At 42.7% G+C, this 23,382-nt stretch overlaps 1 protein-coding gene across 23 annotated transcripts in view; it reads left to right on the top strand.

Annotated features, from left to right (window-relative positions):
- Positions 1 to 23,382, top strand: part of LOC145344815 (regulating synaptic membrane exocytosis protein 1-like) — a 743,305-nt gene that overhangs the window by 445,722 nt on the left and 274,201 nt on the right. For all 23 annotated transcript variants that reach the window (XM_080191997.1, XM_080192005.1, XM_080191995.1 and 20 more), the window contains one exon: positions 6,795 to 6,907. In XM_080191997.1, coding sequence (XP_080048123.1) covers positions 6,795 to 6,907 — 113 coding nt within the window. The remainder of the gene's footprint in view (positions 1 to 6,794; positions 6,908 to 23,382) is intronic.

Raw genomic sequence — 23,382 nt, 5'->3', positions numbered from 1 at the left:
ATGCAACTCAGCTAACATTGTCTGCAGCGTATGCTGAAGGAAAGGATGCCCCGAGGCATGGTACATCGGCGAGACCATACAGATGCTACGACAACAGATGAACGGATACCGCATGACAATCGCCACTCAGGAGTGCTCCCTTCCAGTCGGGGAACACTTCAGCAGTCAAGGGCATTCAGCCTCCGATCTTCAGGTTAGCGTTCTCTAACGCAGAATCGCCGAGCGAAGACTGATAGCCAAGTTACGCATGGATGAGGATGGCCTGAACCAGGATCTTAGGTTCATGTCACACTACTTGTAACCCCCACCACTTGGCCTGTGCTTAGAAAACCCTACTAACTGTCCTGGCTTAAGATAATTCACCTTTAATCTGTGATTATCCCTCTTGCCACTCGCACCATCAGACTTGATTTCCTGTAAAGACTCGTATTCCAATTATTAGCTTGTTTGTTTATATATACCATGTTTGTGAAACCTACCTCTTTACTCACCTGATGAAGAACCAGCGCTCCGAAGGCTCGTGATTCCAAATAAACCTGTTGGACTTTAACCTGGTGTTGTGAGACTTCTTACTATGCTCCCAGTCCAACACTGGCACATCTCCACATCAAAATAGAAATATCCTCTTTTTCTGGGGCTCTTCCTACTGGACCTGCCAAAATTGACACATCACAGCAGGTCCCTGCTTGGAGGGTGGGTGAGCCATGCAGAAGCTCAAAGACTTCAGTGGAACAAGATGTTTGACAAAATAGTTCTCATTCTCAAGGGCTACTTTTTTCAGGCTTATGTCCTTGTAGAACAGGGATTAATGTTAGTAAGAGAGGCAAATTTGACATTTTATGAGTTTGAATTGTCCTAAGGCTTCACTTGGTTAACAGAAACGATGTTCTATGTGAATATTAATTGATGAAAACTGGTGTGCAGTTTATGAGTTTGATGTTGGTAGAATTGATAGGAACAGAGGTACACAAAGTAATAGCCTGCACATAATTTACATCAAATAGAACATAGAACATTACAGCGCAGAACAGGCCCTTCGGCCCACGATGTTGCGCTGACCAGTTACAAAAACAATGACCCACTAGCCTATACCAATCCCTTCGTCCATAAACCTATCCAGAGATCTCTTAAACGCCCCCAAACTAGACACATTTACAACTGCAGCAGGCAGGGCATTCCAATCCCTCACCACCCGCTGGGTAAAGAACCTACCCCTGACATCCGTCCTGTAGCTACCCCCCCCTTAATTTAAAGCCATGCCCCCTCGTGCTAGCTTTCTCCATCCGAGGAAAAAGGCTATCACTATCCACCCTATCTAAACCTCTAACCATCTTATATGTTTCAATAAGATCCCCTCTTAGCCGCCTTCTTTCCAACGAAAACAACCCTAAATCCCTCAGTCTCTCCTCATAGGACCTCCCCACCATACCAGGCTATGGTTCATCTATGTCCATCACATCGACAGATAAGATACTACTCATCATTTGCAGGAATATTCCGATCAAACTCTGCTTCCCAACCTCTAGACTGTAATTTTAATATTGCTGTTTTGATATTTCTTTGCAATTATGCCTGAAGTAGCTCAAGGATTAGTTGAAAAATCATGTTAATTTAAGGATTCTTTTGACTGGACATAAATTGAATAGTTTGATTAGGTTGATCGGCTATGCTAAATTGCCCCTTAGTGTCAAAGGGATATGGGGGCTCGAACCTGGATGGGATGTGTTTTCCCTGTACCTGCAATATGTCTTAGTCTTAAAAGCAGTGGCTGGATTTGAAGCTACTTTGCTGCCAGCGCAGGCTTGATGGGCCAGATAGCTGCCTGCTTTATTTTTGGAGAAGAAGGCGTTTGACATGCTTGGTTTCATTGATCAGAACATTGAATACAGGAGTTGGGATGTCATGTTGAAGTTGGCCTCACTTGGAATACTGCATCTAGTTCTGGTTGCCCTCTTATAGAAAGGATATTATTAAACTAGAAAGATTGCAGAAAAGATTTACAAGGATGCTTCCGGGATTTGATGGTTAGTGTTATAAGGAGAGGCTGGATAAATTGAAACTCTTTTCCCTAGAGCATAGGGGGCTAAGGGTGATCTTATAGGGGTCTATAAAATAATGAAGGGCATAGATCAGTTAGATAATCAGCATCTTTTCCCAAAGCTAGGGGAGTCTAAAACTAGAGGGCATAGGTTTAAGGTAAGAGGGGAGAAATACAAAAGTGTCCAGAGGGGGAGTTTTTTCGCACAGAGGGTGGTGAGTGTCTGGAACAAGCTGCCAGAGGTAGTAGTAGAGGTGGGAACAATTTTGTCTTTAAAAAACATTTAGACAGTTACATGGGTAAGATGGATATAGAGAGATGTGGTCTAAATGCGGGCAAGTGGGTCTAGCTTAGTGGTTAAAAAAAGGACAAGTTGGGCCTTAGGACCTATTTCCATACTGTAAACCTCTATCACTCTATGACTCTCTTTACACTTCCCACTGCCTCAGAAAAGCAGCCAGCATAATCAAGGACCACGCGCATCCCAGCCAGTCTCTTCCACCTTTTTCCGCTGGGGAAAAAAACACAGAAGTCTGAAACCATGTGGCAACTGACTCAAGAACAGCTTCTTTCCTGCTGCCATCAGACTTTTGAATGGCCCTACCTTATATTAAGATAAACACTAAATAACGTGGATGCTGGAATCTGAAAGAAAAATGGAAAAATGCTGGAAAATCCCAGCAGGCCTGATAGCATCTCTGGAGAGAGAGTAGAGCCAAAGTTTCGAGTCAGAGCTGAGGGGAAAGAGAGCCAGCAGTGATTTATACCATGAGGGTAGAGAGGGATAATGGAATTGGACAAAGGGAGTGTAAATGAGCATGCAGAAGACTGAGTATGTTGAAAGTGTCCAAAAAATGCTCACAATATGTTAATAGCAAAACAAAGGTAGAGTTAGAGGGTTAGTTAAAGGACTGTCTGAGAAATGTGGCAATTGGCCTGAATAGGGGGGAGGGGTGAGAGGGTGGAAAAAAAGAGCAATAAAATGGAGAATGAGATGAAATGAAATAAAAATGGGGTGGAGGGGAGAGTTCATGCTGTGAAGCAGTTGAATTCAATGTTCAGTCCAGAAGGCTGTAAAGTGCCGTATTGAAAGATGAGATTCTGTTCCTCCAGTTTGCTATTTGCAGTTTGTGGGGTTCACTAGAACTCCACAAACAGGCTAAGGATGGACATGTGGGCAGGAGAGTAGGATGGTGTGTTGAAGTTACAAGCGACAGGAAGGTCCACATCCTGCTTGAAGATGGACCAAAGGTGTATTAAGTTGATCTTTCCTTGTAACCTAGCTATGACTGTAACCTTATATCATGCACCCTCTCCTTTCCTTCTCCCCATGCACTCTGTGAATGGTATGCTTTGTTTGTACAGCGCGTAAGAACCCACACTTTGCGCTTTATACCAATACATGTGACAAGAATAAATAAAATCAAATCAAACCCAGTCACATGCACATATGAGCTCAGGGATGATAACGAAACATTTTTCATTTTGTCTGTTTTTAATGTCATTGGTAGGTATTATACAATGTACAGTACCATATAGTATTTAATATCATATTGCATTTCTATATCACACAATGTTGTTATGTTACTTGTCCATAATTGTTTGAGTACGAAATGCTGCCTTATGTTAGTGAAGATGGGTTATTAGAGTTTGGTTCAGGAATTGATCCCCCATTTATGTGAATTGATTGTGGCCTAAGTTTGCGTAAACTACCCACACAAACTACCCCGCTCCCACCCCATTAACTACCACACTCCCACTCCATAAACAACACTGCTCCCACCCCAGAAATTCCTCCGCACCCCCCCAGAAACTACCCCACTTCCACCTCACACATTACCCCGTTGCCACCCCACACATTACCTGGCTCCCACCCCACAAACAGACGCGCCCCACCCCACATACTACTCCACTCTCAGCCCACAAACTGACTCATTCCCATCCCAATAACTCACTCGCTCCCACCCCGCAAACTATCCACTCCCAACCCACAAACTATCCCGCTCTCACCCAACAAACTACCCCGCACTCACCCTACAAGTTACCCAACTCCCACACCAAAAACTGTGCCGTACACACCACCCGGCCCCACTCCATAAAGTACACTGCTCCCACCCCACAAAATATCGCCCACCCCCACCCCCCCGGCCACAAACTACCCCTTCCCCACCACAAACTACCCCACTCCCACACCAGGAACTACCCCATTCACACCCCACATACTACCCTGTCCCTCCCTATAGACTACCCTGCTCCCATTCCACAAACTAACCTTTTCCCACCCCACCAACTACCTTCTGCATCCCCCCAACAAACTACACCACTCCCCCCGCCCCACTGCCCATCCCATGAACTACTCCGTTCACACCCCAAAACCTACGCCAGTCCCACCCAAAACTATCCCACTCCCACCCCAAAAACTACCCCGTTCCCACCCCATAAATCACCTCACTCCTACCTGACAAACTACCCCACTCCCACCCAAAGAACTACCACCCCTCCCCACAAACTACCCCATAAACTAGCTCTCTGCCCTCACAGCTAGCCAGCTCTCACCCACATTCTATCCTGCTCCCACCCCAAAAACTACCCCACCCCATCCCATGAATTACCCCTCTTCCCTGACAGCTACTGCACCACTAACCACACACTACCTCACGCCATAACTCCACACCAATTTCCATCTTATAACTCTTGCTGGTTCCCGACTTGAAAATTCCACTTAACTATGCCCACTGAACAACACCATTCTTGTCCCAAAATGCCTCACCAATCTCTGCCTCATAACCCCACTCCACTCAGCCTATCCCAAAATCGCTCTTCACCCTGCCCTCCCCACGTTGATGCCTGCCCCCAGCCCCTCATTCAGCTCAAAGATAGGACGAAAAATAGACCTTAAGGCAAAGAAAGGCCATGGGAAGGATGGTTAAATATTTGAACAAAGATTTTTCCCAAAACTCTTTCACGTTAGGGAAGCAGGTTGAGAGATGGAGGAGATTACATGGAAAGCTTTATGCCCTGGGTGAGTGAAGGTGCAACCAGCAATGTTGGCCCCAGGAAGGACTGGGGTGCACAAGAGGCTGCACTCAAAGGAATGAAAGAGTTCAGGGGTGGAATTCAAAAGGTGCAAGAATGATAGAGGCAAATGGGTCAAGGCTATTGAAAGATAAAAACAGCATTGAGAACCTATTTAAGAATGAGTAGGTGAGCAAGAGCTAGTTCTTTAATGAATGCAAAACAGTGAGGAAGGATGGTAAGAACCTGGTGTAGCCTGAGAACTTTTTAAACATTTCTTTGGGAACAATATTGAATTCAAATGTTACATGAAAATAATTGTTACATTGGCAATGTTGAAAAAATCTGTCCCAGATTCATTTCACATTCATAGGACCCATACAGCAAACAGATAAGGGAGACTTCCATCCCATTATTCTGGGACGAATGTAATTTCAGATCCGAGAGGTGAAAGATTGTCTAACCTGTCGTGTCATCAAGTTTCCAAGATGTATTTTACCTGTTATACAAAATATAGATGACTCACTATAAATGACATTCTGAGAGGCAAATCAGAGCTCGCTTGCAAAGTAAAGACATTAATTAATTTATTTCCTGGCACTCAATTAATGCACTTATTTCTGGAAGCTTAACAGAAGCTTATGGAGGCAATTCTCCCAGCCAGGAGACTCAAGTGGAGGCCGTTTAGTGGGTTTCCGGATGGGTGTCATGGCCTTCACACATCTCCGGATTTCCAGTGCCATTCTTCTGGCGCAGAGCTGAATAAATTATTGAACTGAGCATTTGCATCCATTAGGGCCCAGAACTGAAGTCTCTGGGCCTGCTGGTGTCTGCACCCCACCCCTTCTTCCCTCCTCCCCAGGAGTGTTTCACTCCAGCAGAGTTTACAACAGCTCTCCACTATGGACTATGGAGGACCCCCAGAAGACTGCGGGGTAAGGAGACATTCCCCAGGCATTTCCAGCTTGACAGTACCAGCCTGGTCCATTGGCATTGCTCAAGGGGCAAAGTGGCAATGCTCAGGGAGCACCTTGGCACTTCCTACTGGGCAGTGCCAAGGGATAGGGCCAGAAGGGGTGGGGCCTATTGGGAGCGCAGGGCCTTTGGGAGGGAGATTGGTAGGCGTGGAGGGAGTCCTGCTGCCACTCTGCACTTTGGGTCCGTGACAGAGAGAGTGAGGCCAGCAATCGGGGTTGGTCATGGGGGTTGAGGTGGTCGGCCTGCCAGAGGGGTCGGGGCAGCAGATGGGGAGGGGGAACACATCCGGGAGTCCAGCAATCGGGACATGGTGGGGTTCAGAGGGGCAGTGTTGTGGGGTAGAGAGGTTGGCCAGCGATCTGGAGGCCAGCAGTGTGGGGCTATTGCACATTTGCCAATCTCCGCTCTGACAAATCAGCACATGCACAGTGGCCCGCTAGCACTATGCTGCTGGCCTTTCCAGTGGGAATAAACCCTACCCGCTGATGTGTGCATGAGAGATTCATTTCACAAGTCCTGCTGAAAAGCAAGATGGGATTTACTCCAGTTTTCACACACATTCGGCTCTTAGAATTTTTTTGGGAGGATTCCACCTTATTATTCCACAGATTAGTCACAATCTTTGTCAGGCTTTGAAATATAGAATTTACTAAATATTTGACGTAATATAAAATATATTTATACTTACATTAACAATGCAATATTTTTATGAATGACAGATACCTGCATGTAATAACAGTGTTTGGTCTTTTATTATTTACAGGTTCCAGTTCTTTTGAGTCACAGAAGATGGAACGGCCTTGCATTTCTGTGATTTCTCCGACAAGCCCTGGGGCATTGAAAGATGCACCTCAAGTTCTACCTGGACAGCTTTCAGTGAGTGAATTTGAAAAAAAAGGAATAAACTCATTTGTTAACTGCTTTTTGAGCTTTGGAAATGCAATTCTATGTGAATTAACTGGCTTGCTGCAATCATGTGACTCTGCCCCTGCCTAAACACAACTCACTGAATAGACAGGAATGAAGTATTTAAAAGGTTTGATGAGTGATCATTGCTACTGGGTCTGATGTTTGATTCATATTTAGTCGTCTGATATTCGATGGTCCATTAAAAGTGCTGAGTCTGATGTTTGATGATGTGTTGTTAGCAAAGGGTCTGGATCTGATATTTGACCTATTATTAGTACTGGGTCTGATATTTGACAATCTATTTTTAGTACTGGGTATGGTACTTGATGTATTTTTGGTGCTGGGTCTAATATTTGATGATCTCTTATTAGGGCAGGGTGTGTTATTTGGTGATCTGTTATTCGTGCCAAGTCTGTTATTTGATCAATTATTTTTAGTGCTGCGTCTGATATCTGATGATCTATTATTAGTGCTGGGTCTGATTTTTGATGGTCATATTATGAATAGGTCAGATTTTTGATGATCTATTATTAGTGCTGTGTCTGATAGTTGATCTATTATTACTGGATCTGATATTTGATGATGTATTTTTATTATTGGGTCTTATACTTTATGATCTTTTATTAGTTCTTGATCAGATATATGATCTGTTCTTAGTGCTGAGTGTGGTATTTGATGATCTATTATTAGTACTGGGTCTGATATTTGATGATTTATTAGTACTGAGTCAGATTTATGATAATATCTTATTTGTGCTGGTTCTGACATTTGATGATTTATGAGTGTTGGCTCTGATTTTTGATCTATATTTACTACTCTGCCTGATATTTGATTAAATAACTGAAAATGAGGAAATAGCCAAGACATTGAATTGGTATTTTGTGCCTGTCTTCACAGTGGAAGACCCAAATATCATGCCAAAAATTGATGAGAAGAAGGTAATGGCAGGTGCGGACATGCAGAGGAGATTCACTGGGTTGATTCCAGATTTGAGAGGGTTGGCTTATGAGGACAGACTGTGTAGACTGGGACTGTATTCATTGGAATTCGGAAGAATGAGGGGAGATCTGATTGAAACATGTAAGATAATGAAGCGACTAGATAAGATAGGAGCAGGGCGGTTGTTTGAACTGGCAGGTGAAACTAGATCTAGGGGCATGGCCTTGAAATAAGGGGACACAGATTTAGGACTGAGTTGAGGAGGAACTTCTTCACGGAAAGGGTTGTGAGTCTGTGGAATTACCTGTCCAAAGAAGCAGTTGAAGCTACCTCATTGAATGTTTTTGAGGCAAGGATAGATAGATTTTTGAACAGTGAAGGAGTCAAGAGTTTTGGTGAGCGGATGAGTAAATGGAGCTGAATCCACGAAAAGATCAGCCATGATCCTAGTGAATAGCAGAGCGGGCTCGAGGGACCTACTCCTGATTCTAGTTCTTATATTCTTATTATTTATTATTAGCACTGGGTCTGATATTTTATCTATTATTATATGGAGATACAGGCAGTGGACTGGGATGGGCACAGTAAGAAGTCTCAGAACACCAGGTTAAAATCCAACAGGTTATTTGAAATCACAAGCTTTCGGAGCGCTGCTCCTTCATCAGATGAACATAAGAACATTAGTTCACAAACACGGCATGTGTTACTACTGGGTCTGATATTTGATCTATTATTAGTACTGGGTCTAATATTTAATGATCTGCTTTTAGTGCTGAATCTGATATTTGATCTATTTTTATCACTGGCCTTATATTTGATCTTTAATTAATGCTGGGTCTGATACGTGATCTATTGTTAGTGCTGAGTCTGATGCCCCCTGATTCTCCTGGAGCTCTGGTATCCCACTGGTGTCTTCCACCGTGAAGACTGATGTAAAGTAACTATTCAGTTCCTCTGCCATGTCTTTGTTTCCTATTATTACTTCTCCAGCCTCATTTTTCAGTGGTCCAATGTCTATTTTTGCCCCTGTCTTACCCTTTATATATTGAAAAACCTCTTCCTATTTTCTTTTATGTAATTAGCTTGCCTGCACTCATATTTCACCTTCTCCCCCCTTATTGCTTTTTCAGGTGTCCTGTGCTCACTTTGAAAGGCTCCCCAATCCTCTGGCTTCCCACTAATCCTTGCCACTTTATATATTTTTTCTTTTGCTTTTATGCTGTCCTTGACTTCCCTTGTCAGCCACGAATGCCTCGTCTTCCCCTTAGGATGTTTCCTCCTCCTTGGGATGAATTTCTGTTGTGCCTCCCGAATAACCCACAAAAACTCCTGACATTACTGTTTCACTGTCGATGATCTCTTATTAGTCCTGGATCAGATATTTGATGACCTATTATGAGTGTTGTGTCCGATATTTGATGATACGTTATTAGAACTAGGTCTGATATTTGATGATCTGTTGTTAGTGAGGAGTCTGCTGTTTGATGTTTTATTATTGAGACTGGAACTTAAATTTGATTACCTGTTATTAGTGCTGGATCTGATATTTAATCTATTTCTTTACTGGATCTGATATTTGATGATCTATTGTGTGCACTGTGTTTATTATTGGATGATCTATTACTAGTGCCGAATCTGATATTTGATCTATTATTAGTGCAGTGTGATATTTGATGTATTATTAGTCCTGGGTCAAACATTTGATCTGTTATTATTGCGGGGTCTAAAATTTTATGTTATCAATGCTGAGTGTGATGCGTGATCTATTATTAGTACAGAATCTGATACTTGATGATCCATTATTAATGCTGATTCAGATATTTGCTGATCTATTATTATCACAGAATCACAAAAACCCTACAGTGCAGAAGAGGCCATTTGGCCCATCGAGTCTGAACCAACCACAATCTCACCCAAGCCCTACCCCCATATCCACTCGCTAATCCCTCTCACCTACCCATCTCAGGACATAATTTTAGCATGGCCAATTAACCTAACCTGCACATCTTTGGACTGTGGGAGGAAACCGGAGCACCCAGAGGAAACCCACACAGACACGAGGAGAATGTACAAACTCCACACAGTCAGTGACCCAAGCCAGGAGTTGAACCCAGGTCCCTGAAGCTGTGAAGCAGCAGTGCTAACCACTGTGCTACTGTGCTGCCCAGCAATAATTAGTGCTGGGTCTGACATTTGATGATCTGGATCTGATATTTGATCTATTATTAGGACTGGATCTGATCTGTTTTTAGTACCGAGTCTGATGTTTGTTGATCTATTTTTAATGCTGTGTCTGATTCTTGATGATCTATTAGTACTGGGTTCTTTATTTGATGATCTGTTCTTAGCACTGGGCCTGATATTTGAAGATCTGTTATCAGAATTAGATCTGATATTTGATGATCTGTTGTAAATGCTGGGCCTGATGTTTAATGTTCTAGTATAAGGACTGGAACTGCCATTTGATCTGTTATTAGTGCTGGATCTGATATTTGATCTGTTTCTTCACTGGGTCTGATATTTATTATTAACCCTTTACCTGACATTTGATCTATTATTCTTAGTGGGTCTGATCTTTGATCTATATTTAGTTCTGGACCTGATATTTGATGATCTCTTATTAGTATTGGATCAGATACTTGATGATCTATTATTAGTGCTGGGTCTGTTGTTTGATCATCTGTTGTTATTGCTGGGTCTTGTATTTGATCTATTATTAATGCTTGGTGTGATATTTGCTCTATTAGTAGTACTGGCTCTGATACTTGATGATCTATTATTAGTGCTGGGTCTAACATTTTATCAGTGCTGAGTGTGAGGTTTGATCAGTTATCAGTGCTAAGTGTAATGTTTGATCTATTATTAGTGCTGAGTGTAAAGTTTGATTTATTATTAGTGCTGAGTGTGATATTTAATCTGTTATTAATGCTAAGTGTGATATTTGATTTATTATTAGTACTAGGTCAAACATTTGATCCATTACTAAAGCTAGGTGTGATATTTGATCTTTTGTTAGTGGTGAGTCTGATATTTGATGAACTGTTCTTAGCATTGGGTCTGATATTTGTTCATCTGTTATTAGTGCTGGGTCTGAAATTTGAAGATCTATTCTTAGAACTAGGATTGATATTTGATGATCATTTATTATACTGGATCTGATATTTGATGATTTATAATTTGTCATTGGCCTGATATTTGATGATCTATTATTCTTATTGAATTTAATGTTTGATCTATATTTAGTTCTGGATCTGATATTTGATAACCTTTTGTTAGTACTGGATCAGATATTTGATACATTTTTCATGCTGAGTATAATATTTGATCTATTATTAGTATTGGGTCAAATATCTGATCTATTATTATTGCTGGGTCTGACATTTGACCTGTTATTAGTGCTGGGTCTGACATTTGTGGATCTGTTATTACTTGTGGATCTAATATTTGATTTATCATTAGTACTGGGTCTGAATTTGAACTATTCTTAGTACTGGGTCTGATGTTTGATGATCTGTTCTTAGCGCTGAGTCTGATATTTGGTGATCTGCTGTTAGTGCTGGGTCTGATGTTGATAATCTGTTATTTGGATTGGAACTGTTATTTTATGACCTGTTATTAGTGCTGGATCTGATATTTAATCTATTTCTTCAATGGATCTGATAATTGATGATCACTTGTTCGTACTGGAACTGATATTTGCTTAGTCCTTGACCTGATATTTGATGGTCTATTATTCTTACTGGGTTTCATGTTTGATCTAAACTTCATTCTGGATCAGATATTTGATGGTGTATTATTAGTGCTGGGCCTGATTGTTGTAGTGGAGAATTTCTTGTTTTCCAAACTGTGATAGTAAAACTCAACAAAGTTTGCTTTGAAAAAAAAACTAGCTTTTATTATCACAAAACTGCATGCAGTATATGGCAGAATCTTGGAAACAGAGAGCAGTCCGTACAAACTGCTGATTCTATCCCAAGGTCACGCCAACTACAAGAATCAGTTCAATAGTTATACCTTTTTCTTATCAGCTTACATGACCTCAGGAGGTCCATTAGTATTACAAGCAGTAGTACATCATCAATTGTTTTAGGATTCGGTGACCTCTGAGACCTCTTTGTCTCATCAATAATATCATTATCTTGTCCCTTGAGGAGACAAGAAGGTTCTGTGATCTCTGATCATGTCTTGTTTCCCGATGGAATAAAAATTTCTGTGACTCCCTCATCCGACCTTATCTAATTCCCTGTATGTTATCTCAGGGTATATGGAGTCAACCGTATCAAGACAGGCTGAGGTTAGGCATTTGGCCTTCTCTGGTGTTAGTCATGTCTTAGGCAATGCAAAGTAAACCTTATCAAAACAGACTGAGGTCAAGCATTTGGCCTTCTCGGGTGTTAGTCATGCCTTAGGTTATTCAGAGTCAGTTTTACAGGTGTCTGGCCTTTTGGAATAGGTTGGTCGGCTTTCTTTTATTTTAGAGCAAATACTTGACCATTTTTCCCATCATGCCACTGCTTCATTTGTACACTATCACATTCCCACCTTTTGTCATATCATGACAACTAACTAAATAGGTATATCCATGACTCAATTAATAATGCATCTACACAAGCAACCAAGCAATCCTATCCCAAGTAACAGTAATAGTAGTAAAATAAAAGCCTTAAAGATCCAATCGAATAATTTGTGACCCAACCATCCTAACCAACCCGGTGGGTTATAATCATGAAATTCCTGGCCAAATTCTTGAAGCTGATCAGCCTACCTCTTGATGTAGCCGGCCAGGTTAGTGATATTTTCAGGGGCATTTGGGATACAAGTGCAGCACTCCTGACCTACAATAGCACACGTTCCTCCCTGTGAGGTGAATAGATAGTCCAAAGCCATTCAGTTTTGTAATGCCATGGTCCGGACATCCGCCAGCTCAGCCGAGGCCTCAGCTAGTGCCTGTCCAGTCGCCTTAGCTTCTGCCGCTGTTACATTTGCCAGTTGTTCCAATGCTGAGGCCATAACAATCAATTCGTTTGCAGCCTTGGCTCTTCCATATGGTGGAAAGGCTAGCATAAAGAACCATTCAGTTCCGCTAATGGACCTTCTGGCTCACAAGGGATGATGCTGAAGGGAGGGTAGGTGGTGCATGTAAGGTGCGACATATCCCAGGTAACAGGATCCTATCCAATTGGTAGGAAGCCACAGGTAGGCTTTAGTGCCACGTATAAAATATGCCCCATTATAGGCCGTAAAATCATTAGCCAATGTCATCCAGGGTACGGAGGTGTTATGTGCCCAAGAGCTATTAGAGGTGATATTCCATACCCTGGAAAAATCAAGGACAAACATACCCTTGTCAGATAAGCCTGCTACTGGTCTCTGCCATTCAGTTGTAAAGTTGCATTTACTTTGTCCCACCCTCCTTCCTGTCCCTGATTTACTAAAACATGGGGAACCTTGCATGTCACTTGAGGGGATGACAAGGGAGGGTGGAGAGAAGGTTCATATGCAGGCTGGTACCAGGTTGAAAACCTTCTCATTTTGTAGCCAGCCAATTCCTATTCTATCATATCTCCCCCAATTCCTGTTTGATTTTGACATAAAATCTACTCCACGGTCTCTGCTAAATGGAATGGGTGGGATTGGAGAGGTATTCCTTCTTTTGAATGGACGGGGATATGGGTACAAACCCAACAGTTACTTACATTTATGCTGAAAGAAAGAATGTATGACATAGGTAAATAGGTATTAGCATGCAGTCTTTGGGTAACTCTTTTTTTTACTACTACATGTCCATTAAGTCCAAATAGTCCACAAAGTTCGAAAAGTATGATGAGAATCTTCATCTTCTATTTGTATCTGGGTTGGACATAATCTTCTTACAACTGGACAAGTGCACCCAACTTGAACGTCCTTCAATCTTGACGGAAGTCGGTGTTGTCAGTAGCACTTGAAAAGGACCGCTCCAGCACTGTCCTAATTTCTTTCTATCCCAGTTCTTTACCAATACGTAGTCTCCAGGTTCGATCACTGGGTATCGAGAGGTGGCTGTCCCTGCTGTCTCTGGAAGATGTGCCTGTTTCATCTGTGAGTGGAGAAACTTCAGAGAGAGGGTTAATTGCTTCAAGTAATCCTGCATCTGTTCCCCCATCACATGGAGGTCTACGCCCTCCAGGGGCTTTTCATGGGCATCCCAGGGAGTCCTCATTGGCCGACCATAGACTATCTCTGCAGCTAACAGTCCAGTCCGCGAATGGGGAGTCACTCGCATGTGAAGCAATGCCAAGGGCAATACCTTTAGCTAATTTAATCCAGTTTCTTCAGTCAATTTAGATAATTTCTCTTTTAAGGTCCCATTAGCTCTTTCCACAATTCCTGCTGCCTGCGGATGATACACGCAGTGCAGCTGTTGTTTAATTGCGAGTGCTTCGCATAATGCAATGTTAATCTGAGCCACAAAATGTGGTCCATTATCTGAGCTCGCCATTTTGGGTACCCCGAAACGGGGAATATCTTCTGTCAACAATAACTTCAGCACCGTATGTGCAGTACAATTTGTGGTGGGGAAGGCTTCAATCCATTTACTACACACATCAATTACTACTAGACAATATTTATAGCACTGTACTTTTGGTAATTCAATAAAATCAAGCTGTATACAGGCAAAAGGACCATCTGGCAAGGGAGTGGTTCCAGGGGGGCATTTAATACCTTTACCCTTATTATTTTTCATGCACATGAGGCATCGATCTAGCCACGTTTGTGCTGCTGTATTCAAACCTGGATGCGACCAAATCTTTAGAAGTAGCTGTACCATTCCCTCTTTGTCAAAACGCATACAAGAATGCAAATAATCAGTAAGTATCAGTAATAAAGAATCCGGAATACAAACTTGACCAACTGGTGTCAGCCAGAGGTCCCTTGCCAAGGAGTACGAACACCCCGTTGACTTCCATAGTTTGTGCTCAGACTCAGAGGCGGCCCTCTGTAATTGTTGTACCTCAGTTTTCTCTGGCATGCCCTCCGTCCCCAATGCAGGTACCCGATTTAGAAACTGATTACCCCCAGTGGGATCAATCGTAGCGGCCGTTTTGGCTGCTGCCTTAGCAGCCGAATCAGCACGGGCATTCCCTAATTGTACAGGAGTGTCCCCCTTTGTGTGCGCAGCACATTTGATAATAGCCAATTGATGAGGAAGTTGAACATCATCGAGGAGATTCTTAACCCAAAGGGTGTTCTGAATGGGAGTCCCTGCAGAGGTGAGAAAACCTCATTGTTGCCAGAGGTGGCCAAAATTGTGGGCCACGCCAAAGACATAATCAATGTACACATTGGCGCGTTTACCCGTGGCCAGAATACAAGCCCTGGTAAGGGCGAACAGCTCAGCTTTTTGCGCAGAGACAGGGGTATGGAAAGCGGCTGCTTCCCGGACTTCAGTGTCCGTGACGACGGCGTATCCCGACTGTGGGATACCCGTTAAGGAAACGGAGGAACTGCCATCAACATAAAAGACGAGATCTGGATTATCAATAGGCCAGTCCGTCAAGTCCGGACAGAGCACAGTAAAGAAGTGATTCCTAAGCAAACAGTCATGTGGTGGGTCAGCAAGGTCATCGGGGGCTGTTCAAGAGATACAGCAGGATTCAAAGTCAAACAGTAATGAAAAGATAGGGAGGGATTCTGCAGCAGTGACACCTCATAGATGCTGGGTCTGCCAAGACGTCAGGAGAGCCACAATCGAGTGCGAGGTATATGCTTGTACTGGCTGATGAAGGGTTAAATTAGGGGCTGCCTGTGTTAACAAATGGACTGCTGTAAGAATTTGGGTGCAGGGAGGCAGGCCTCAAGCTACAGGATCCAATTTAATGGAATACTGGGTGACGCCGGTCACCGTGCTCTTGCATCAGAACACCAGTGGCACATTCGTCAAGAATATTAACATATAACTGAAAGGGCCTGTCATACAGAGGTCGTCCTAGCGCCAGGGTGGCAGCCAAGGCATCCTTGAGGGCATCAAAAGATTGTTTTGCCGAATCGGATAGCTCAAACTTAAGAGGAGCATTTTGAGAGGAGTAAGGAGTCAGTTCTTTAGTATGGGCAGTGACATTCGGAATCCATTGTCTGCAGAAGTTCACCAGTCCTAGGAAAGCCCTCATCCGTTTCGGCGAGGTAGGAGCTGGGGTCTGCAATATGGAAGTAATACGTTCCTGCGTAAGGGAACGATCAGTAGCACTTATTAAGACACCCAGAACTTTAACCTGCCATTGGCCTTCATGGACTTTAGTGGACAGGATCACATATCCCCATGAATGGAGATGGGCATGTAGATACAGTGTCGTTCTTGTTTAGTGACGAGGGTAAGGCTAGTGAGGAGTAAATCATCAACGTATTGAATGACAGTAGACACCCCCGGAGGCGTTAATGTCTCTAACTGAGTGCAGTGCTTGTGAAAATAGACCTGGGGGAGCCTAGTCCAAGTATACTTACTGCTTGCCCCTAAACCTAAAGGCAAACAAATACTGTGATTCAGATGTGAGGGATATCACAAAAAAGGTATGTTGTAAATCCACAAGGGTAAAAACAGTCGCATCAGGTGGAACATTACGTATAAGATGATGAATGGGATGGATAGGATAGAGGTGGAGAGACTCTTCCCGCTCAAAAAAGACAGTAGGACTAGGGGGCACAGCGTCAAGATAAAGGGGAGGCGGTTTAGAACGGAGTTGAGGAGGAACTTCTTCACTCAAAGGGTGGTGAATCTCTGGAATTCTCTGCCCGTTGAAGTGGTGGAGGCTGCCTCGCTAAATATTTTTAAGAAGCGAGTTGATGGGTTCTTGATAAGAGAGGGGATTAAGGGTTATGGGGAGAGGGCGGGAAAGTGGAACTGAGCTACAACAGATCAGCCATGATCTTATTGAATGGCGGGGCAGGCTCGAAGGGCTAGATGGCCTACTCCTGCTCCTATTTCTTATGTTCTTATGTTCTTATTACTAAGGATTGTAGTCGGGTTTGCGACAATAGGGTGTAAGGGCTCCACGATCTGATTGATTCGGCGAAGGTCTTGGACCAAACGCCATTCGGACAGTCGCCCAGGTTTCAGAACCAGAAGAATCGGGGTGTTACAGGGCGATTGGCAAGGCACCAAAATCCCTTGCTGAAGGAAAGATTGGATCATGGTCGAGACCCCTTCCTCAGCCTCGGGGCATAAAGGGTATTGTTTAATGGAGGGCAAGGGCATATTAGGCTTGATTTTAATAAACATGGGAGACACATTGGTAAGACCGACTTCGTGCTTAGTAGCTGCCCATAAATCTGTGGGGATCTCCGGCACCAGAGACTGGGCCATTCTTTGGTGGTTCAATGTACCAATGAGACACAATGGATTGACAAAATATTGTAAACGTCCTTCGGGGAAGGCTTGCTGTCCAGTGAAGAAAGGATCAGCCTTTCCTCATAGGGCTGCGACCAAAAATCCCAGGAATTTAGCACTGTAACCCTCATTAATAGTAAGAGTTACGTGGGGTGACACGAGTCCCAACTGATGCCAGAGTGTCTTGGGTACATCAACAAGGAAGGCAGAACCTTCCTTTCCCTCAGTCCGGCCAACAAAGGGAACAGTTAGTTTAGTTCCAAGGGTGTGCCGGTAAATGTCCTCCAACTCAGCTGAGCATCCCGTGTGATCATAGCAAAGAGTCACATGTGGACAACGAATATCTAAGGGAGGGGAAAAATGGGAGGGATCAAAGTCAATCGACCACCACTGTGGAGTAGTGAAAATGGAGAGATTCTGAGGCTGGGCATGCGGGAGAATTGATAGTGTAATGCAAATCGATAGTGTCAAGGCAAACAATTTCCACCTGCAGGAGACACAGTAAATCGCGGTCCGCCAGGTTAACACCGAGGGAACGGGTGACCGTAAAAGGGATGCAACATCCCCGGCCCTCAAATTGACAAGAGAGAGGTTCCGTAAGGGGATAACCAGCACCCTCCCCCATGAAACCAGCAAGTTCCACATGCCTATTAGAAAGGGGAAATCGATGCCTCTGAATTAATGACAAATCTAATGTAGAGTAAGTTGCCCCAGTGTCAGTCGGGAAGTTGATAGGGATGCCTTCGACATGAATAGTGGCCACAGGTTCGTCAGAGCAGTCCCCCGAGAGGACTGGAAAGTTCAAGTGAGCTAGTCAATAGGGTTGAGAGGTAGTGAAGAGAGTTCGCCGATGGGGACAAGATCTGCCGTTTCGGCAGGGAGCCGGACAATCTCTAGCGTAGTGACCTGTGCGTTGGCAGTTAAAACATTATTATTAGCTTCAAAACGAGGAGGCGGGGCGCAATCAAAACGCTCAGAGCGTGAATTGCAGGAGTGATTACAGTGACAGCCGTAGTCCGGAGGGTCTGCACGACCAGGGCGACAGTGGTGCAGATCTAGATGAGAATATGCATCTGCTGAATGTTCAGGAGGTCTCCTCTGAGAGGGTCTTTGGACTAATTTGGACTTAATTCTAGGTGTACTATCTTTAGGACTGGCCTCACAGTTGCGGCCATTGCTCCAGTAATAAGAAACAGCACATTGCATCTGAGACTTAGAACTGTCAGACCAGTCCATGTTATTCGTTTTGATACTGGACGCTATACGTTCGGGCAAAACCTGCATTAAAAACGCATTAAATTGGGGCGACTTCTCTCCAGCATTCAAAGCATCATCACCGGAATAGAGAGTGTAGAGGCCACAGAAGCGGTCAAAAAAGTCCGCACTGTCCTCCTTAGGAGCGGGCATACAGTCAAGGAGTTTAGAGATGTCAACAGACTTACGAAGAGCCCATTTCAGCGCAGGGAACATTAACGTGTGCTGGTCTGCCTCCGCCTGATGTGCTGCGCTAAATGCTGGCCACGTGGACCCATGAATTCCCAACTCAAGCTTCCACTTCTCACCTAACTCCGGGGGAAGTGAGGTATTAAATCAATGAATACTGATCTCGAGCGGTAGCACTGTACATGGTGGCAGTGCGTCTCAAATATTCAATAAATCCTTCTGGGTCATCTTTATAGGATGGACAGTGGGCCATGATCAGACATAGTTCCTGGGGCTTAAAGGCCTGCCAAACTTCAATGAATTGGTCTTCAGCAGTACCAGCTCGGGGGTTAACGACACTCCCAGTAGGGTAATTGGCGGGGGGTGATTGCGGAGGAAAAGCCTCTTCCTCCTTAGGTTGGAGAGATAAACCACGAAGAGCCTGATTGAGAGAGGTGACAGGCTGTCCCACGAAGTGCACTTGCATTCGTGAACGGGTACGCAATGCTACGGAATCAGCAGCAGAATCAGTGGCAGTGGGGTCATAAGGGGGAGGCTGGGATTGAGACGGTTGTGCTGGAGCAGGAGGGAGCGGTGGGTAAAGGGAGGGTCCAGGGGTTAACCCCTCCTGTTCCTCCGTATCACCTGAATAGGGAAGCATCGGCATGCCAGAGCAACTGGGAGGATCCTCCAGTTGTTTTACCTGATGGGCTAGCCCAATCTGCCTATCAGCCAATGGCTTCATACCCTTAACCTGTCTTTTTGTCTTATCATGTTTCCTTTCCCAAATTTCACATTCCAATTTCAAAGTTTCCCAATCCTTCGACTTTCCATCTACACATACATCAATCCCTCTTCTATGTGCATTATCCCTCCAACTCATCAATAGTGATTTTTCGTGGCACCTTGCTGATTCTTTTTCCCAATTTGAAATTAATGTCTTCCATTTAGAACTCGCCTTCTTCATCCAAATAGCTATTTCCCCGGTAGTGCAATTTTCTAGGTTCCATGTGCCGCCTAGTGGCCAAATATCTTTACCCAATTTACTATTCAAAGCAGCAGATAATTGACGTAAATTACGTTCCTGATCAGGAAACTCAGAACACGTAAAAAACAAAGGAGAGTTGTTCTCTGTCTTGTCTAAAATTTGTCCCATAACATCAGTATACTGTGCCCCGGCAAAACGGTTAAAAAAATTTCCTGGTACCGAAATCAAATCACAGGTCCCTGACCCAAATGAAGCCTGTATAACCCTGATCCAGATCCAAAACAAGATCAAGGGGTCCCTGATTGTAGGCCGACAACAACTGGGTCCCAGATCCTAACCTCTACTCACAGTATAATTTAGATTCAAACACCGTCACCTGTCAGTGTCCTCCGTTAGGGACAAGGGGCTGTAGCACCGATCCGAGAGAGAGACCAAGGTGAATCTTACCTTGTGCCGGTGTCCACCTCTGTCCTCTGGGTCGTGGCTCGATCCCTTGTTCACCCAGGAGCTGATCCACTTCAGATCAGCCATGACCTTATTGAATGGCGGGGCAGGCTCAAAGGGCTAGATGGCCTACTCCTGCTCCTATTTCTTATGTTCTTATATTGGTTTCTGCTCTCACAGTGCCAAATGTTGTCGAAGCGTCCTGGAAAATTTCTTGTTTTCCGAGCTGTGGTAGTAAGACTCAACAAAGTTTGCTTTGGAAAAAACAGCTAGCTTTTATTATCACAAAACTGCATGCAGTATATGGCAGAATCTTGGAAACAGAGAGCAGTCCGTACAAACTGCTGATTCTATCCCAAGACCGCGCCAACTACAAGAATCAGTTCAATAGTTATACCTTTTTCTTATCAGCTTACATGACCTCAGGAGGTCAATTAGTAATACAAACAGTAGTACATCATCAATTGTTTTAGGATTCAGTGACCTCTGAGACCTCTTTGTCTCATCAATAATATCATTATCTTGTCCCTTGAGGGGATGAGAAGGTTCTGTGATCTCTGATCATGTCTTGTTTCCCGATGGAATAAAAATTTCTGTGATTCCCTCATCCAATCTTATCTAATTTCCTGTATGTTACCTCAGGGTATACAGAGTCAACCATATCAAGACAGACTGAAGTCAGGCATTTGGCCTTCTCTGGTGTTAGTCATGTCTTAGGTTATTCAGAGTCAGTTTTGCAGGGGGTCTGGCCTTTTGGAATAGGTTGGTCAGCTTTCCTTTATTTTAGACCAAATACTTGACCATTTTTCCCATCATGCCACTGCTTCATTTGTACACTATCGCTTGATGTTTGATCATCTATAATTATTGCTGAGTCTGATACTAGATCTATTATTAATTCTTCATACAATATTTGCTCTGTTATTAGTACTGGGTCTGATATTTGATGATCTATTATTAGTGCTGAGTTTGATATTTGATTATCTATTATTAGTGCTAGGTCTGACATTTGATAATCCATTATTACTGCTGGATCTGATATTTGATCTACTATGAGTGCTTTGTCTGATATTGGATAATCAATTGTTCGTGCTCAGTCTGACATTTCATCTATTATTAGGTGCTGAGTGTGAAATTTGATCTGTTATTCGTTCTGAGTGTGATATTTGACCTATTATTAGTATTTGTCAAACACTTGATCTAATATTAATGCTTGGTGTGATGATTGATCTGTTATTAGTACTGAGTCTGATATTTGATGATCTATTATAAAGGCTGAGTCTGATATTTGACCTTTAATTGGTCTGACATTTGATGATCTATTATTACATCTGGATCTGATATTTGATCTATTATTAGTAATGTGTCTGGCACTTGAACTATTATTTGTGTTGAGTGGGATATTTGATTTATTAGTGCTGTGTGTTATTTGATTTATTTTGGGTACAAGGTCTGGTGTTTGGTCTTTTATTAGTTCTGATGTCTGATTTTTGGTGATCTGTTATTAATACTGGGGCTGATATTTGATGATCTGTTAATTGTACTGAGTCTAATAATTGATTATCTATTATTAGAACTTGGTCAGATTTATGATGATGTCATATTTGTGCTTGTTCTGATATTTGATGATTTATTAGTGCTGGGTCTGATAACGATCTATATTTAGTAGGAAGTCTGATACTTGATTATCTAGTATGAGCACTGGGTCTCATATTTGATGATCTGCTATTAGTTTTGAGTCTGATATTTGATGATCCGGTGTTTATGCTGGGTCAGATTTATGATGATGTCTTATTCGTGCTGATTCTGATATTTGCTGATTTATTAGTACTGCATCTGATATTTGATGATCTATTAATAGTACTGGGACAGAAATTTTATGATCCATTATTAGGACTGGATCTGAAATTTGATCAATTATTAGGACTAGATCTGATATTTGATCTATTTTTAGCATTGATGTTGAAATCTCGACTTCCAAGTTTGACTTTAACACAAACATGCATTAACACAAGATACTTAACCTACAGATTGACTTTATTTTACTTACTAGCAAGGGGGCCAGTTCCCAACACGGCCAAGACACCACTCCACCAAACAAAGAAAATAATCCTGGTTTATACAATTCAGCAACTCGGTCTGTTGAACACAATCCAATCAAAAGTGTTACAAATGACGTACTTTATGTATTGATCCAACAGAAAAAAATACTGAACCATCCTGATCTATGATACCTCGAGGCTTACCCCAATATATCATCCATAAGCCTATCCTCTAGTCTCTTAGTCAGACATCATGCCTATTTTTGATAGCAGCCTTACAAAGCATCTTCACTAAAACAGTCTCACATCGGCATCTTTAATTGATAAAGCCTTACAAAAGCCATTAGTATTTTACGTCCTTGTCAGTGAAGTTGACTGAATCTCTAAGGGATGTGGTCAACTCAACTTGCCTTCAGGATATTCCCTGATTATAGCCCTGTTAAGTTTTGTTTATTGCCAACATAATGAAACATATGTATATATTGCTTATCAATTCAATGATTGAGCATTTTATTGTTATCTACAGTTTCAAAGGTATCATCATGTTACCATTAATCCTTGTCAGTTCCCACTAAGTCCCCTAACATAACTTTTGTTAGCTAAGACATAAATATCTCTGACTGTTTTGATGAGAAACTGTGAAGGCAGCTTCATTAACACTCACTCTTGTATCAGTTGTTTCTGATAAGGTGTCTGGTGAGGCAATTAAGTCTCCTTTGTGGTCTTGTGATTCCAACAGTTGGGTGCTTTAAAGGAATGTACCTAACGTATGTTTAGTATCAGAGGGGCACTCTGTAACTGCATCTAAGTTTCTTTGTTTAATTTCTAAAAATGTATAGAAGATATATTTGTATGTATGGACTAATTAAAGGTATTACATGCACCTTTAAAGCGACAAAGTATTTAAAATACCTCATTACAATTACTAACCAACTTATCCCCCATTGATAAAGTGAATTCTACATTTAAGTTGATAAAATAAAAATCCTAGCAGAGTCTGCCAGTCTAATCGTAGTCCTTTTCTATCTTTCTACGCTGGCCCTGTATTTGATGATCTATTATGTGTGTGCTGTCTGATATTGGATATTTGATCTATTATTGGTACGAATCTGATTTTTGATGATCTATTATTAGTGCTGAGTCTGATATTTTATGATCTATTTTCAGTACTGGGTCTGCTATCTTCTGATCCATTATTAGTACTGGGTCTGATATTTGATCCATGTTTAGTACTGAGTCTGATATT

This window comes from Carcharhinus amblyrhynchos, chromosome 7, assembly GCF_965287045.1.
Source record: "Carcharhinus amblyrhynchos chromosome 7, sCarAmb.v2.hapA, whole genome shotgun sequence".
NCBI lineage: Eukaryota > Metazoa > Chordata > Chondrichthyes > Carcharhiniformes > Carcharhinidae > Carcharhinus > Carcharhinus amblyrhynchos.
This window is presented reverse-complemented; position numbering and strand designations above follow the sequence as displayed.